Source organism: Oryzias melastigma, linkage group LG23, assembly GCF_002922805.2.
Source record: "Oryzias melastigma strain HK-1 linkage group LG23, ASM292280v2, whole genome shotgun sequence".
Taxonomy (NCBI): domain Eukaryota; kingdom Metazoa; phylum Chordata; class Actinopteri; order Beloniformes; family Adrianichthyidae; genus Oryzias; species Oryzias melastigma.
Genome location: NC_050534.1, coordinates 21,241,989 through 21,258,876, shown reverse-complemented (window position 1 = coordinate 21,258,876; position 16,888 = coordinate 21,241,989). Strand labels below are relative to the sequence as shown.

The 16,888-nt window shown below is 40.5% G+C and overlaps 1 protein-coding gene across 3 annotated transcripts in view; it reads right to left on the bottom strand.

Annotated features, from left to right (window-relative positions):
* Nucleotides 1-2,625: 2,625 nt before the first annotated feature.
* The window catches only part of upf2 (UPF2 regulator of nonsense mediated mRNA decay), a 28,672-nt gene continuing 14,409 nt past the window's right edge, over nucleotides 2,626-16,888 (bottom strand). The window contains exons 15-21 of one of the 3 annotated variants that reach the window (XM_024289720.2): nucleotides 14,689-14,837; nucleotides 12,194-12,298; nucleotides 12,026-12,124; nucleotides 11,781-11,954; nucleotides 7,013-7,154; nucleotides 5,330-5,450; nucleotides 2,626-3,589 (exon numbers count right to left, since the gene is read on the bottom strand). In XM_024289720.2, the coding sequence (XP_024145488.1) occupies nucleotides 3,580-3,589; nucleotides 5,330-5,450; nucleotides 7,013-7,154; nucleotides 11,781-11,954; nucleotides 12,026-12,124; nucleotides 12,194-12,298; nucleotides 14,689-14,837 (800 nt within the window). In that variant the 3' untranslated portion in view covers nucleotides 2,626-3,579. Of the gene's footprint in view, nucleotides 3,590-5,017; nucleotides 5,244-5,329; nucleotides 5,451-7,012; nucleotides 7,155-11,780; nucleotides 11,955-12,025; nucleotides 12,125-12,193; nucleotides 12,299-14,688; nucleotides 14,838-16,888 lie in introns of those variants that run through there. The other 2 variants (XM_024289728.2, XM_024289712.2) reach the window with 2 other exon arrangements.

Below are 16,888 nucleotides of genomic sequence, written 5' to 3'. Positions count from 1 at the left end.
GTTTTTGTATTTAAAGAAAAGATGAAATGATTGGTCATCATACAGAACAGATGCTGACATCTGGACCTCCACCCGCCCACAGCAGGTACGCCGTGCCGGGTTGGTGTTGCTCGGAGGAAAGCGGCGGCAGGAAATACTTGCTGCTGCGTAATTACACCTCGACAAACAGACACGCCCTCACAACCAGAGCAGAGGGAGCCTGACCCACTTTACAGACCTCTCCATGCATTTAGTTCATGAATGTTCTGCGTCTGCAGACCGGCCTCAAGCAGGAGAAGAAGTTTGAGGAAAAGCAGAACAAGATGAAAGACCATCAAAGAAAAGTTTGATCGAAGTCACTGCTGTCAAAAAAGAAATAACTTTGAATTGTTTGATTGAAATTTCAGTTGTTTGAAGTGAATGAAAATCTAATTTTAAAGCAACATTAAGCCACTGTTGCAGCTTTATTGTGTGTCAATAATATTTTAAAATGAAAAACTTCTTTTAAATATCTTAAACCAAACAGTTTAAGTAAAATAAGCTTTAAAATGTGTTCTTTGTATCTTCCTATTTCAATCTTTAGCAAAAACAGTTTCCTAAAAACTCAAACTTTTACTTTATAATTTGACTAAATTCTTTTATTCTTTTATTTTTTATTTCTTTAATCACCAATAGGGGGAATATTTGTGATTCAGTTTGGGATTTTTTTAACGTGAACACGACCAGCTAACGTGCATTAGCACACACCGGGCTATGCTAACTGGACCTTCAGAACCATTAGATTTGCACAGTCAGAACCTCCTCAGAGTTTTTCCCTCCTGATTTTTCTGTTTATTTAGAACCGAATGTTCGAGATGCTAACACAATCAAAATGCTATTGTCTTAGCCACTTCTGGAATTAGCTATAGGTGCTAACTAGCTAGCCTTTACCACATATAGAGATTAGCCCCAAGTTCACCAAAAAAATTTTGTTTAGTACAATGTGGAAAATTTGAGACAAATGTTTTGTACAAAGCTACAAATGTGATTTTGTCACAAAGTATTTTAAGCAAAAATTTCTTGGTTTCAGTATTTTTTATTTCATTATGTGTTCAGCTAAAGACAAGAACATGATCAACCTGTAAAAATGTTGTTTGTACCGAACACTTCAAACTCTGTTCCAATTAGGATGCTAATCATATTAGCATGCTAATCGTGTTAGCATGCCTCTGCTTAACCCCTGAGATTAGCCCCATTAGCCAAGAGTACCTAGATATTAATGTGAAATGTTAGCATGCTAATGTTCAATAAACTTTTAGCGATACAGTTGACGTACAAATCTAATGTGAATTTGGACAAATTGCAGAAATGTTTTAGTGTTAGCATAACTCTACAGCCACTGCTAACTCTGGAGAACAGACCCATAAACTGAAGGTTAATTAAGACTTTTATAGTATGTTACACTTTTATACTTTAGCATTAGCATTGTTACATTAACCCACGAGGAGCTCCAGACCAGTTGAAACCAGCTTCCCTTCAAAATCAGTACTTTTCCACTGATAAACAAAGCTATAAATTACCTGCAGGAGCAGAAACATGGACTCTGACCAATAAGGTGCTAAGGATCATGGGGGTTTTCTTGTCCTGTGGTCTGCACCTATACGTGCCCCGCCTTGGGGACTACATTTGTGGAATCCATTTTACAGGTTATTGTCCTTTCATAACCTAGATTGATCCAACCTTTTAGTTAAAAGAACTAAATTCCTTTAAGTTTTTTTGGTCACTTTCTTCCTCATCAACGAACACGCAGATGTTAGCAGGTGTAACCTCACATGACACAGGAAGGATCCATTAACGTCAAATGCTAGCATGCTAATGTTTAATAGATTTTTCAAGCTAACATTGACGATTTACAAGTGCATGCTAATGTTAGCATGTCAATCAAATCCCAGTCCCAAATCCCTTTAGGCTGCGTCCACGTTACCTCAGACTGTCGACCTGGATTCTAACGTAATTCAGACTCTTGTTCACGCCAAATATGGCGCCACTCAATTGTAAAAATAAAAATTAAAAATTTTCACAGACTATTTATGAATTTGTTCTAACGCATTCCATTGTGGTTCATATTTGCCAATCTAGAGCGTTTCAGTGCACTTTTTGCAGAGACTTCTAGGAAAATTTTTAGGTCCTTGGATTTTAGAATTGTGAATTTAAAAACCTATAAAAAATGGTAAACACCTGGGGAGTAGTGAGGGAATGTGGACACAACCTAAAAAATTCATCGAGTGTATGCTAACCATAGCTTATTTAAGCTAACTTGTTAACAATTCTGACTTTCATGCATGAATGCTAACAATGACAAACTGCATTAACGTGCTAAAGTTAGCATGTCGATATACTCATCATCATATGTTGAGGTTAGCATGCTACTTTTGGCAAACTAATCCTAAAGTTTGACACAGAACCAAAAATCTTGTTTGACTTAAAATTGACTAAAAAACTGAGATGTAACCTTATTGTAGAAGTATCCTGAAAGGTCTTAAGGTAGCAACAGCTTTTGCTTAAACAGAAAGCAGTTTTTTTCTTAAATCTGTACTTGTGCAGACACAGAAAAATTGTTTTTATATTTTATTTTCAGCCATGATTTAAAAAAAAGTGAATATCCTGCTTGTTTAAATCAACTTTAATTCTATAACATATTGGTTACATTAGTATTTCTTTATAAGTATCATGAATCATTAACACTCATCAACACTTTTAAAAATACTAAATATTTCTGAGAAACCCAAAAACATGATAAGTTTTTCCTGTGTGGTAAATGTAAAACAGATTTTTGCGTCACTAAAACAAAGAAACATTCAAAGAGCACAAGAAACAGAAAATAAAGTCTTCTAATCTTCTTCAGTGTTTCCATTTCTTCATCACACAGAAACCGAGCAAAGATCCAACCAAAACGCAGAAAAAAAAGGATAAACATAAAAAGTCAAAAGAAATTTTGACAAATTTTCATGTTTTATTTATTGTTTTAAAGTGAGTTCTCTAAAGTTAAGATCGGTAGAAGAAAAACGTCGCTCCATCACTGCTAATCTCATGTTGAACTTGATCATCAAACGTCACGGCGCCGTTTCTTTCTCTGGATCTTCAAACACGCCACCAGCGTCCACATGGATCGGTGCAAGTGTCCCACCGAGTTCTCTGCTGCAGTTCAAGTCCCAAAGAACAACAAACAAAATAAAGAAATCTGGTTTTTCACTCAGTTTTTATTCCTGTTCTCCTCCACCTGCAAGGCGAGAGCGCCGCCCCCACTCGCCGTCACGTAAGTGTAGTCCGTCGTCACCGTGGTTCCGATGTCTTTTGTCATCTCAGGCAACAGACAAAAAAGAAAGAGAGCTGCGTGTCTGAGCCCTGACCCCGCCTCCTGGTTTTGGCTCCTCCTCCTCAGGCTTCGGCCCCTCAGCAGGGGGGCAGTGTTCAGGTCAGGGGTGTGGTCTGTCCCGGCGGCAGAGTGCGTCCGGGGGGAGACTCGTTCCCGGTTGCGATCGGTGTTCCCGCCGATCTCCTCATCTCTCTCTCTCTTTTGCTGGTTCAATCTGTCTCGTGCTCGCTCGGCCCGGACTCTGCTCAGCGTCTCCTGGAGGACAAACAGAAGGTCACTGCAGGCGAGCTGAAGGTCACCGCAGACGAGCTGAAGGTCACCGCAGACGAGCTAAAGATCATCGCAGACGCAGTAAAGATCATCGCAGACAAGCTAAAGATCATCGCAGACGAGCTAAAGATCATCGCAGACGCAGTAAAGATCATCGCAGACGAGCTAAAGATCATCGCAGACGCAGTAAAGATCATCGCAGACGAGCTAAAGATTGCCACAGATGAGCTAAAGATCATCGCAGACGAGCTAAAGATCATCGCAGACGAGCTAAAGATCATCGCAGGCGAGCTAAAGATCATCGCAGACGAGCTAAAGATAACGGCAGGCGAGCTAAAGATCACCGCAGACGAGCTAAAGATCATCGCAGGCGAGCTAAAGATCATCGCAGGCGAGCTAAAGATCATCGCAGACGAGCTAAAGATCATCGCAGACGAGCTAAAGATAACGGCAGGCGAGCTAAAGATCATCGCAGGCGAGCTAAAGATCATCGCAGACGCGCTAAAGATAACTGCAGGCGAGCTAAAGATCATCGCAGACGAGCTAAAGGTCGGCGCAGGCGAGCTAAAATTAACCAGACGAGCTAAAGATGACCGCAGATGGGCTAAAGGTGTCTTAATAGCTATGAAATCGTTTTAAATCAGGTTTGTTTACTGTAAACAAAAGACTTATTTTTGCGCTGAGACTACAGATACAAGATAAAACTGCTTCCTGATGCTGTCACATGTTTCCTGTTCAGCAGGTTTTCTTTGACTGTTTCCATTAAGCATCGAAAATAAAACATCAAACAAAAAAACACCCAAAAGAACATCTTATAACAAAAGCAAAAGTTCATCTACGCCACAAAAAATAAAATCTTTACACATTTTAAACCCATTTTATTAATCAGAAGATGATTTAAGAATGTTAAATTTGAAGTTTTTTCAAATAAATGCTGGAAAACATTTTCATATTTCAATATTTAGAACTAATATTTGTGATTATCAAGTAAACATTTATGCAGAGAAAAAAACTAATAAATAATAAAATAAATAAATAAAACATAAAGTAAACTAAATGGTTAAAACATGAAATTAAAGCGTTGAGCGGTGTTATATGGCCTGCAGGTGCTACCCACCCCCGCCCTACATCCTGGCACTCTCGCAATACATGTGACTTTTTTTCCCCAAAATTTACTTTTCTTCTCTTATTTTATCTCCATAGCAACCATTTTATTTTTTGTCCGACTAGAGGTGATGAACAGATCCATGTTATTTTTAGAAGAATCTGCAGAAGTAAGTTTTTGGATTTCCTTGGCAACAGAGCTTTTTGGTAGCCACATCCACATTTTTAATATGCTCATGTTTTCTGATCTTCTCTTCAGTTACATTTTGTCTCTACTCTGAACAAAAGCAGGAATGATCCACAAAGATGTGCTGGTCTACACAGAAACAGAACTTTATTTCCAAAATGTTTCCAGAACTTCTAAAGAAGAAAACGATTGTGTCACTTGAACGTGAAGAGCAGCACCGCGGCGCCGGTTCTGTGGACTCCAGCGGTTCTATTCTAGTCCATGAGAAGCTTCAGCTGCTTCACTTTCCTGTCTGTCTGTCTCTGCCTGCCCTGGTTCTCATCCTTTTTATCTCTCTCCCTTTTCGCTCTGTGCAGACAGACACCAGTGAGGCGGAGTCAGAGCACCAAGCAAACACGGAGGTGGTACCACCCCCATCGGGGCTCGTGTCTCACCTTCCTCCCGTCTTGAAGATGAGGTCGGCGTTGGGAGCACCTTTAGGGTGCTGGTATCGGGGCCGGCGGTCCCGGTTGGTGTTGGCTTGAGCCGGACGCTGGGCCAGGGACTGCATCATCTCTGTGAGGTGCAGAGCGAGCGGCGGTTTAGTCAAACGAAGGAGAAAAACGTCTACAACCGTCAGTACAACAGTTTTACACTAAAAAAAACTTTAAACTGTGGGAATTTTAAAACTGAAACATTTCTCAGGATTTGAAATTTTGATTTATGATTCAGTCACTGTTAATTCTGGGGAGACCCAGACAAATTTTAATGTGAAATTTCATACATTTCCAAGAACATGCTAATCTTCATGTAACATTAGCATGCTAAAATGAGCATGTTAGCATGCTAACAATAGGATACTGATGTTCAATGGACTTGTAACACTAAAGTAGCCATACACATTTTAATGTGACATTTCACAATTTGCAAAAACATGCTGTTTATGCAACATTAGCATGCTAACATGCTAGCATGCTAATGTTAGCATGCTAATGTTCAACAGTTCAATTTCAAAATTTGCAAAAACATGCTTATGTTCATGTGATAGTAGCATGCTAACATGCTATCATGCTCATTTTAGCATGCTAACGTTAGCATACTAGTGTTCAACAGACTTGTAACACTAAAGTAGCTATACAAACTTTAATGGGAATTTTTACAATGTGAAAAACGTGCTAATTTTAGCATTTTAGCAGGCTAACATTCCCATACTAATTTTCAACAGACCTGTAACGCTAAAGTAGCTATGTGAATTTTAAAGTAAAGTTTCACAATTTGCAAGAACATACTAAAGTTCCTGTCACATTTGCTAATATTGGCATCTTAGCATGCTAACATTAGCATACCAATGTCCGGGCACCCCAAAAAAGCAAACCCCCTACAGAGTGCATTAACAGAAGGAGTATTGAGGGAATTCCGGCAGAACCGGAGACATTTTTTGAGTTTATGCTTACCGTAGTTTTGCTACATTAAATTGGTAACAATAGGTTAACTTCGATGTATGAAAGCTAACCGTGACAAACTGGATTAACATGCAAAAGTTAGCATGTTGATATACCCCAAATCAACCGTTATATGTCTGTTAGCATTTCTGTTAGCATGCTACCGTTAGCAAACAAATGCTAAAGTTTGATGCAGAACAGAAAATATCCTTTTTGACTTGAACTGAACTTATGATTGTATTGATCGTTGCCTGTTGTGAAGTGGAAATATCGTGGAGGATCATGGATGCAGTGAAAGCATCATGTGGGAACTACGGCAAGCCAAAAAGGTCAAAACTCATTTCAATGAAATCTTAGCTTTACTGTGTTCTTTTTAATACTAAGACAAAAATAAAACAAACATAGAGAAAATATTTTTAGTATCAAATCATAAAGAAGTTTATATGCTATAAACTATTGCACATAAACATGTATGGAAACGGGAACCAGGTTCTTGAAAGTGTCTCTGCAGCAGAACATGATCTCATCTGCTTTGGTTTTTCCTCGACTGACCTGTAGGTCGACTTTCACTGATGTTTGCTTCGTAACAGTGAAGCAACGACTTTATGGGAATTAGCTAAAAGGTTGTCTGTATATAATGTTTCAAACATTAAATAAATAACAAGCAGCAGGAAGTGTTTGTGGGCGGGGCCTCACCCTGGTAGTCCTCCTGCTCCTGCCTCTCGTTGATGTCCAGCGTGAGCTTCTTCATCCTCATGCGCTCCTCCTGCTCCGCCTGCTGCTGGTTGAAGTGGTTCGCCGCCAGGTGGGACGACAGAGGAACGTTCAGGATCTTATACTGTCGACGACAAGAACCAAACAGAGGTTTCACTTCACAAAAACAGTTGAGACTTTAAATCCAAAAAACTGTTTTCCGGATTCCTTAGGGTTTGAATCATGAGTTCAAAGTTGTTTTTTTAAAAGAAAAAAACTAAAATGTTCCTTAAAAATGCTCTATTAAAGCAGAGCTGGGAACAAAACCAGACCTTCAAGTTTAGAAATTAAAAATATTTCCACATTTTGAGGTAAAATCATCACTTTTAGAGTTTAAAATGAAACTGTTTTAAGGTGTAACATCATTTTTTTGTTCTAAATCCTCCTGACAGTCACTAATGTGGATGTATCCTCTGGAGAGAACATTTCTAAACCTCAACATTTTCCAATCTGGGGTGAAGGATGGGGTTCTGGGAGATGTAGTTTTTGACTGGACGACGTTTGTTTTCTCTGGTAGTCAAAAGCAGAAACAACTTTACGTGACGAGGTTACAGAAACAATAAAAATAAAAGCAGCAGTTTTAGGAGTTCTCTAATGAGTTCTCCGAGTGTGGAGCAGCAGGAGCAGCAGGAGGTGCAGCACACAGATGCTCTGTTCTGTCAGGAGCTCAAAGCAGCTTCTGTGGCGTGCCAGCACGTTCTCGGCGTGCGTGCGTGTTTACAGAGGAAGTCATTTCCCGTGGCGTTGGCGGTTCTGTGAGCGCTCTCTGTGCTGCTGTTTTCTCTGGTGTGTTCGCGGCGGCCGCTGGACCGAGTCCTGGAGGAGGACTGGACCCGCCCTGCAGAAACACGGGCTCTGCCCTCAAACCACATGCAGCTGCTCACCCCCCAGGCTCCCCGGGACCCTCAGAGACTGAGGACCAGCAAGGAAAAAAAAAAGATCCTAAAACCGAACGATCACAGGAAATAAGGAGCGACTCTGAACCTTTGAGCAGAAATGAACGAGTCTTTCTCCACTCCTTCTACACAACGTCGTGGAAAGTAACCCGACCTGCATTCACACGTCGTCTCAGAGACCACCCCCCCCCCCATGCCTGCATTATGTACGGGGCACCTCAAGGCTACATTTTGGGGCCCCTGTGTTTGATGGTGGCTCAGGGAACTACTTCATACGGGTTCATTACATGTCCCTCTGTTGCCTGGAAACAGATTGTTCCTGTGACCTCTAACCTTTGTGACCTCTGATCCCCCACCCCCCAACCCAGTCTAAGAATTCGTTTTTTCTCCTCTTAAGTGGAGTTTTCCTCCTAATCGTCACCTAATTTTATTAATATCACAAGTAATTAGAATTTTTTTAATCTTTCAGTCATTTAAGCATTTATGATAAAAAAATAAATTAAAATAATGATTTTTCTCTAAATGAACTGGATGGAAAGTAATTTTAAGAAGGTTTAATTCAATAAATCGGATTCTGAAAGTTGTAAATAATGTTTTTCCTCCACATAAGATGGTACTTTATAAAGTATACTAAATGAATCCTGGATTAAATTACTTTAACTTTAATGAAGTCTCAAAAACATTCACAAAGTCATGTCTGGAGTAAAACACGTTTGTGGAATAGTGACTGATTGATCATTTTAGCAAGAAAACAAATGTATTAGGTACAAAAAACGTCTCCTATATTGATTTCTACATAAGAACTCTTTTTAGTCTTCTAGAAGATCTGGACATAAATGTCTCATAAGACCCCGAACCATTAGAACTGCTGGAACATGATGGTTTAAATATCAGGCAATACCATACCTAAAATCCAGACTCTGATTGTTTCCTAGTTGATGAAAATCAAAGCAATTTAAAAAAAACAAAAACGCTCTAATCCAGATTATGGTCCTAATCTGTGATGTGGTTGAATAGTGATATTTTTTGTGGTTTGGAGGCCTCTGAAGCCTGCATATGTATTTTTCTATAGCAGATGAACCTTTCAGTGGACCATCTGAGATCTAGAGCCTGAGATCCACAGATCAGCTGATCCAGAAGATTCACAAACCAAAAGGGGAACCCTTACAGTTGAAGAATCTCCACACTGATCCTTCTTGATCCTCTGGTCTACCTGAGCATCGGTTCCTATGGTTTGAGTTCTTCTCACTCAGACGGTAAACCTGACAACAACACTGGAGGTGCGGCTGTTTGCACTTTACCTCATTGTGATGTGAGCCCCCCCCCCCGTCACAGAAACAACCCGTGTCTAGATCTGGTGAGTTAAAGTGTAACCGCAGAGAAACTGGAGTTCTGAGGCTTCATGGCACTCACAGAAACCCTCAGCAGAGAAACATTCCTGATATGGAACCTACGAGTTCCCAATCAGAGGTTGACCGCTCTACCTCTGCGCCTTCAGAAATCAAAGTGACAAACTTCAAAATAAAAGCTCTGGTTATTGAGGCTGTGAGCATCACAGCCAAAACCCAAAGTAGAAGATCTGTAAAGTAAAGTTGCTCACATCTCTGGGTGTGGAGTGGAGCGTCTGCCAAAACCACAGAACGTTAGAAAGAAGCTACGATGTTTATATGGAGGACACAGACTGCATTATCCTTTTAACATATGAACCAGATGAAACAACATCTGCACTCAAATTCTTCTCGACTTCACACAGACCTGATTCCTTTAGGCGTTTCCAGCAGTTCTAAGAAGGTTTGTGTCTGGAGTGTCCCATTCTGGTTTTTCTCTGGTTACTCACAGTTTAGTTTGCATCAAACTTTCTCAAAGCTGTATTACTTGATTTGAAAACGTTACAAGTTTCCAAAATGACTTTTCAGAGGAAGTTGCTTTAATGATCTGAAATAGATTGCTTGGATGCTTGAAGTGTTTTTGTTTGTAAATTAGAAACAACTTAATGAGGTGATGAACTGAGACTAATCTGAGACACAAATGAGAATCGGTGAGCTCAGACTAATCTGAGACTGATTTGAGAAAAAAAAAGATAATCTGTGAGACAGAAAGTTCTGAAAGACATTGTTTAGAAAACGTTGAAAACGTAACGAGTTTCCAAAATTACTTTTAGCAGGAAGTTGTTTTAATGATCTGAAAGACATTGTTTAGATGCTTGAAGTGTTTTTGTTTATAACTTAGAAACAACTTAATAGGGTGTGGATGAACTGAAACAAATGAGAATCAGTGATCTGAAACACATTTGAGACTGATTTGAGACAAAAAAAAGAGACTAATCTGTCTGATTTGAGATGAAAAACAAAATCCATTAGTAGCTTATCTTGGGTCCAAAAAAATAAATCTGTTGGCTGAGACTAAACTGAAACTAGTTTGGGTCAAAAATAAGAATCAGTAAGATGAGACTAATCTAAAACTGATTTGAGACAAAAAAAGAGAACCAGTTAGCAGAGACTAATGTTGAACTTACTTGAGTCAAAAAAGTGAATCCGTTGTCTGAGACTATTCTGAGACTGATTTGAGACACAAATGAGAATCAGTAAAATGAGACTAATCAGAGACAGATTTGAGATCAAAAAGAGAGTTAAACTGAGTTTTATTTATATAGCCCAATATCACAAAAAAATTGCCTCATTGGGCTTAACTGGGACGAATCTTGGGTAAAAAAAAGAGAATCCATGAGCTGATACAAATCTGAGACTGATTTGAGACACAAATGAGAATTTGTCAACTGGGACTAATCTAAGACTGATTTGAGTCAAAAATAAGAATCTGTGAGCGGAGAATAATCTGGGACCAACTTGAGATAAAAAACAGAACCCTTTTAGCCAAGACTAATCCTGGGTCAAAATAGAGAATCCTTTGTTTGAGACTATCCTGAGACTGATTTGAGACAAAAATGAGAATTTGTGAACAGAGAGTAATCGTAGACCTACTTGAGTCAAAAAAGAGAACCTGTGAATTGAGACTAATTTAAAACTGATTTGAGACGAAAAAAGGAAAAAGTTAGCCGAGACTAATCTTGGACGTACATGAGTCATAAAGAGAATCCAGGAGTTGAGACTAATCTGAGACTGATTTGAGACATCAAAGATAATCTGTAATCTCAGACGAATCTAAAATTGATTTGAGACACAAAAGAGAACCTGTGAGCCGAGACTTATCTTGGACTAAATTGTGTCAAAAATGAGAATCTGTGAGCTGAGACGAATCTGAGACTGATTTGAGACACAAATGAGAATCCGTGGTCTGAGACTAATTTGAGATGAAAAAGAGAACCTGTTAACTGGGACTAATGTTAAAATAAAAAATAAAAATAAAATAAAAAAATCAGTTGGTAAAGACTAATCTGAGATTGATTTGAGACTAAATTAAAAATCCATGTGTCTGTGAGTGTGCGTGCATTGAATGTGTGTTTAAAACTTTAGAATCCCAACATTGATTTACTTAAACTATAATTAGCTGTTTGTTAAATGATGAGTCTAACATGAGCATCACTTCTCATTAACATCGATGTTAACTAGGAACTAAAAACAAGATCTATTAGCATTTGGGGAGATGGATTTCTGACGAATACAAAAGCAGAACACTTCAGGTTGTGTTCACTACAGTGAATCCTTTAGTTAAAGCTGAAGGACTGAAAAGGAACTAGGGAACCAACCGTGATGTGGAACTGGTCTGGAAACTGAACCTAGAATAACTTCAGTTTCTGTCAGAAGCTTCACTGCATCACCTGTTCCTGAGAGAAACCTCAGAAAACAGCCTCTTACCTGCTGCTTGTTCCCTTTGCGGGTCAGCATGACGAACTGCATGGTGTCTGAGCCCTCCGAGTCTCCCTCCATGATGCACTGCTGTCCGGATCCGCCCTTCTTCAGCTGACTCTTCAGCTGCAGCGGGATGGCCACGTCCAGCTGGTGCACCTTCACCGCCTCGCCGCTGCGCTGCTGTGGAGTCAAAGCAAAGGAATCGAGTCCACTTCTCTGCTTGAACTCATTTATGACTAATGCAGGCTTACCTGCAGGTTCTCCAGCATCATCTTATCCAGAGCCTGAATGAAGTCCTCATCCTCAGCGCACGCCACGTGCTTCAGCCCGCCGCCGCGGATGGTCACTTCCTGTAGGTGAGTCAAAGTCAGAGGCGGGTCTGCAGCTTCACGGCCGCTCCAGAACTGAACCGATCTCACATTGTTCTCCTCGTCCGTCTCGTTTTCTTTATTGGAGTCCGTCAGGTAGTCTGTGTTCTCCTCTTCCTCCTCCTCCCGCTCCTCCTCCTCGTTTTCTGATCCTTCCTGTGATGAAAACAAGATGCATGGAATGAAAAAGGAAAGATTTTCCCCTCAGATCAAACTCTGATGGGGTTCGTTTGATTCTTTGATTTTTGACCATCAGTTTAGAAATATTTTGAGGAATCTGAGAGTTTAAACTTTAAACACATCTGATTTGAAACTCAAAAATTCATCACTGCGGTTCAACCCGGCTGAACGTCAGACTGAGCATCACTGAAAGACTCTCCTGTCTTTGTCTGACCTGGACTTTGGCTCCTTCCTGTTATTTTACGGAGCAGATTGAAAAGAATTCGTGTAGAAAGAAAAACTTTGAAGAAAAGGCAAACAAACACGCCTCTTTCACAGCCTTCAGCTCTGGAAAAACCCCGACTCGATCAGCTTCAGGTCAAAAACAAAGTGAAAGATGAGAAACGAATTCTTTGGACTCAGACCGTGACTCTGCACCCGCAGCTCTTCTCCTCCGGCCTTTAAACGACTGCGGTGAAGACACCAAATCGCCCAAAGATAGAAATGATCATTCATTGATAGTACGGATAAATAATAATAATTATATAATTTTATTGGCAAAATAAAGAAGAAATTTCTCATTTATGTGAATTAAAATGATTTGTCGAATTATGACTAAATTGTGTTTGATGAGACTTTTTTAAAACTGATCATTTATTTGGGTCAATTACAGTCAGATTAGTTAAATATTAAGTTCTAAAGATAAATAAGAAGGAAAATCTCCCAAACTTTTCATCCTGAGGTGTGACGCTCGTCCTGCATGAGTGCATCATCTCAGGCTCTCTGAACTTCTGAAGACTCCAGGAGTGCTTCAGTCAAAGTCTGGACATCGATCTGACGGATTCAGTTTTGTGAGCTGAATAAGTTGCTTCTGAATTCGGAGGCGGATGTGAAAAACTCCCACTGACAGCTCAAGCTGCACCAGGTTTACTTTTCCACACAGAAGCAATCGCAATAAATAAAACCAGACCTTGCATGGCACTTTTTTTTTCTAATATGGCAGCTTTTCTGTTGGTTTATCTCCATAGCAACCATTTTATTCGTTAATCCCTGGGGGGTGACGAACAGTTCTATGCAATTTTTAGAAGAATCAGACAAAGTAAATTTTTGGATTTCCTTGGCAACAGGGTTGTTTGTTACCCACGCCCACACTCCTAATATGTTCATATGCCATGTTATATTATTTTGTTCAGCTTTAGCCTGGGAATAATATGTTAAAGTTTGAATGTGTGAATGTGAAAAACGTCCAAGTAACAGGAGAACGCCACTTTTGCGAGCTCGCCACGTGCACGTCGTTCAAAATCTACAACTTCCAATTGCAACATTTATTTCCCAACTGCTTCCCAATGATGCTCGAGGAGTTAGGAAAACGAGTGATAAAATCCCTGAGACGAGTTTTCGTTTGTAGCGAGCACTAAGGGTTTTGTTTTTTTAATAATTCAAGATGGCGGCCTCTTCCCGAGGTCAAAGGTCCACAGAACTCCGGGGGTCACTGTAGACTTAAGCTGGCGGCATGGGTGTGAAATTTTGTGTAAATCCCAAAAACAAAAGGACAATTTTCCCTAACATAGAAATAATCAAATCTCTGATTTTGAAACAAAATGGCCGCCAAGCTGTAGGCCGTGTGGCCATCCCATAATAATTTAATAATTTCAAAACTTCCTTTGGATATCCCTGACATACTTTGATTTTGTTAATGGATTCCCAAATTTAAATTTTTTTTTTTTGCTGAGTCAGCAGATTTTTTGGTGAGATTTTTTGTTTACCACGGTCACAGTTTTAACATCGTCATCCCATGCGGTCTATTGTTTGGCTCATCTTGAGCCTGAGAATAGATTTTTGCCCTTTTTTTGAGAAAACAATTAAAAATGTGTAAGATGATTTATGAAAATCCGTTGGGACGAGTTTATGTTGAATTTTAGATTCTAAAACAAAATGGCCGCCAAGCCGTAGGTCGTCTGGCCATTCCGTCATCATTTGAAAACTTTCTTTAGATATCCCCGACATCTGTAGTTTTTTTTTTTTTTTGGTGGATTCCTATTTTTTTTTTTTTTAAATTACATTTTTTAGCTTAGAAGGCAAAAAAATAGTTTGTCATTTTGTGTCATTCACTCAAGGATTCTTGTAATATATTTTCACTGTTAAAAATATGTGAGCAACAGCAGAACGCCACTTTTGCTAGCTTGTTACGCTAACGGCGTGTACACTCTCCACCTTCCAATGCCAACATTGCTTCCCTGTGACGCTGGAGGAGTAAAGAGGCGACAGACTGAAACCCCTGGAGGGAGTTTAAACGTGAAACCAACTAAATGTTGGAGATGAATTTCCTCCTCGCTGTCCAGAGTGACCAGCAGGGCGGCGATCATCTGAGCAGCGCAGGAACTCACGTCTTCCTCCTGCTCGTTCATTTCGCTCTCGTTGCCCGACTGTTCCTCCGTCTCGGCGCCGCCCTCCTCCTCGTCCTCGTCGTCCTCCTCGTCCAGACCCTCGCCCTCGCTCATGGCGCTGGAGCGGCCGTCCTTCTCTGCCGCCAAACCTGAGAAAACAGAAGAGAAAAAATCGTTTTTCCTCCCCCAGCAGAGGTCTTCCTCGTTGGTGATTCCATGTTTGGACTCAGGAGGTGATGAAGAACCTCAGCTTCATGAAGCTGCAGATCAGGTTTCTGTGACTGAGCGGCTGTGGAATGTGGCGGCGCTGTTTGGAACTTCCTGTGCTGCTCAACGCTCAGATCTGAACAGAGACGGCTCCAGAACCACAGAACCCGGACTTCTGAACAGGATTTTTATTTTTTGGAGATCTAGAAGTTTGGCTCCAGCTTCCGGAGGCCGCGGAGATGCTCGTCGCATGTTTCCCCACATTCCACGTCAGCACCTTTGAGGGGGCGGGGCGAATGAGCTCAGCTGTAGAGCCGGACGCACCTGTCGCAGCGACTCCGCCCTGCTGCTCCTCCACATTCCTGAACGCCGTGACCTCACGCCGGCGGCGGCGGCGTCCTCTCAGCCACGCACAGCCGCTCTGATTCTCTGGTTCATTCAGGACGTGATTATTGTGGAGCTTAAAAAAACAATTAAACGGCGTTTTCACGCGGCGCTCATCAATCCGCAGCGTTAAAAACAGAAACCAAAACAAACGGAGACGGAAGCTGAGATGAAAACCTGAAGCTTCAGCACTAAAGTCGAAGAGTTTCAGAAAAATATGAGTTCATAAGTGAGATTTTAACTTATCATCAGAAAACAGAAACATAAAATATGATGAACCAAATACTGAATATATCAGCTTAAAAATATAAAATCTGAAACAAAAAAAACAGCTTTAAAGATTTCCATGTTAGTTTGATGATCCTGAAATGTATCGTTTTTAATCAATAAGAGTGAAAATATTGAAATTATTAACTATTTATCATCTTCTTGAACATTTTCTCTTCTTTTTCCATCACTAAAATCTTTTGAAATGATCATTTTTAACCCAAAATAAATGACTGATTAAAATCATTCTTTGCAGCATCAACTTTCATTTGATGTTTTTAAAACTGCAGATGAATTTTATGTTTTTTCGACACAAACATTTAAAGAACCACTCTGATAAAAACTGTGTTTTAACCTGTTTCTGTGGTGTCTTCCTGATGGTGGAGGACATATCTGAAGAAAATTACCTTTTAAACTGCTGTTGAGTTCAGAACTCAAACGTTCTGAATTCATTTACTTTGGACTTTTTTTATACAGAGAGCAGAATTTGAGATTCTAGCTCCACACCATCACACTTCCACCACCATGCCTGACATTTTATTGTCCTAAAATGTGTTTGACTCGTCTCTCTCCGTCCAGAAAGTTCCTCTTCCGTCTGGTCAGAACATTAGTCCAGATGTTCTTCTGCGCTCTCGTTGTTCGGCAGCGTCTTAAGTTTGTCTTCCTGACTGTCGCAGTTTTACCAGGAGAATTTAAAACCATCAACCAGCTGCTTCCAGGATCAAAACCAGATTGATTCCTCGATCAGGACCACGATCTGATCCTCCACGAGACAAGGACCTTCATCTGATCACAAGATCCCTCATCAAATCAGTCAAACCTGACCGGCGGCTTGTGCTGAATCACCAGCGACCGGAAGCCGCGCTGGAAATGAGCGATGAAGCGGTACTTCCTGTGGGCCTGGACTCCTCGGGCTTCACCCCCAAGACTGAAACAAACCATTACAGCAGGAAAGGCGTCTGGGTTCCCTGCTCCAGTTTTCTGTTTCAGCTGCTCTGAATACCTCAGCGATGTTCTGTCATTGCTGAGGAACGAGCGTCTGAACCGCTCTTCCTCCTCCGGTGAAAGTAGATTAATGGTTTTTTATTTGAAGACCGTGAAGCCAGAAGAGAAACTTCTGGATTTGTCTGATCACAAACAGGTTCTCCTGAAGTTTGGACTCAAACTTTGGTTTCTTGTAGTCGAGAAACGTGAATTTTCTCTAAAATGCTTTGATTCTGTACAGTTTTTGTTCAGAAATCTGAGTGAGCCCTGGGAAGCTCTCTGGCGCCTCCCTGTGGACGCTTTCATGTCAGAAACTTTGACTGCCTTGCTCAACAGCACGTCTATCATCTGAACTCTA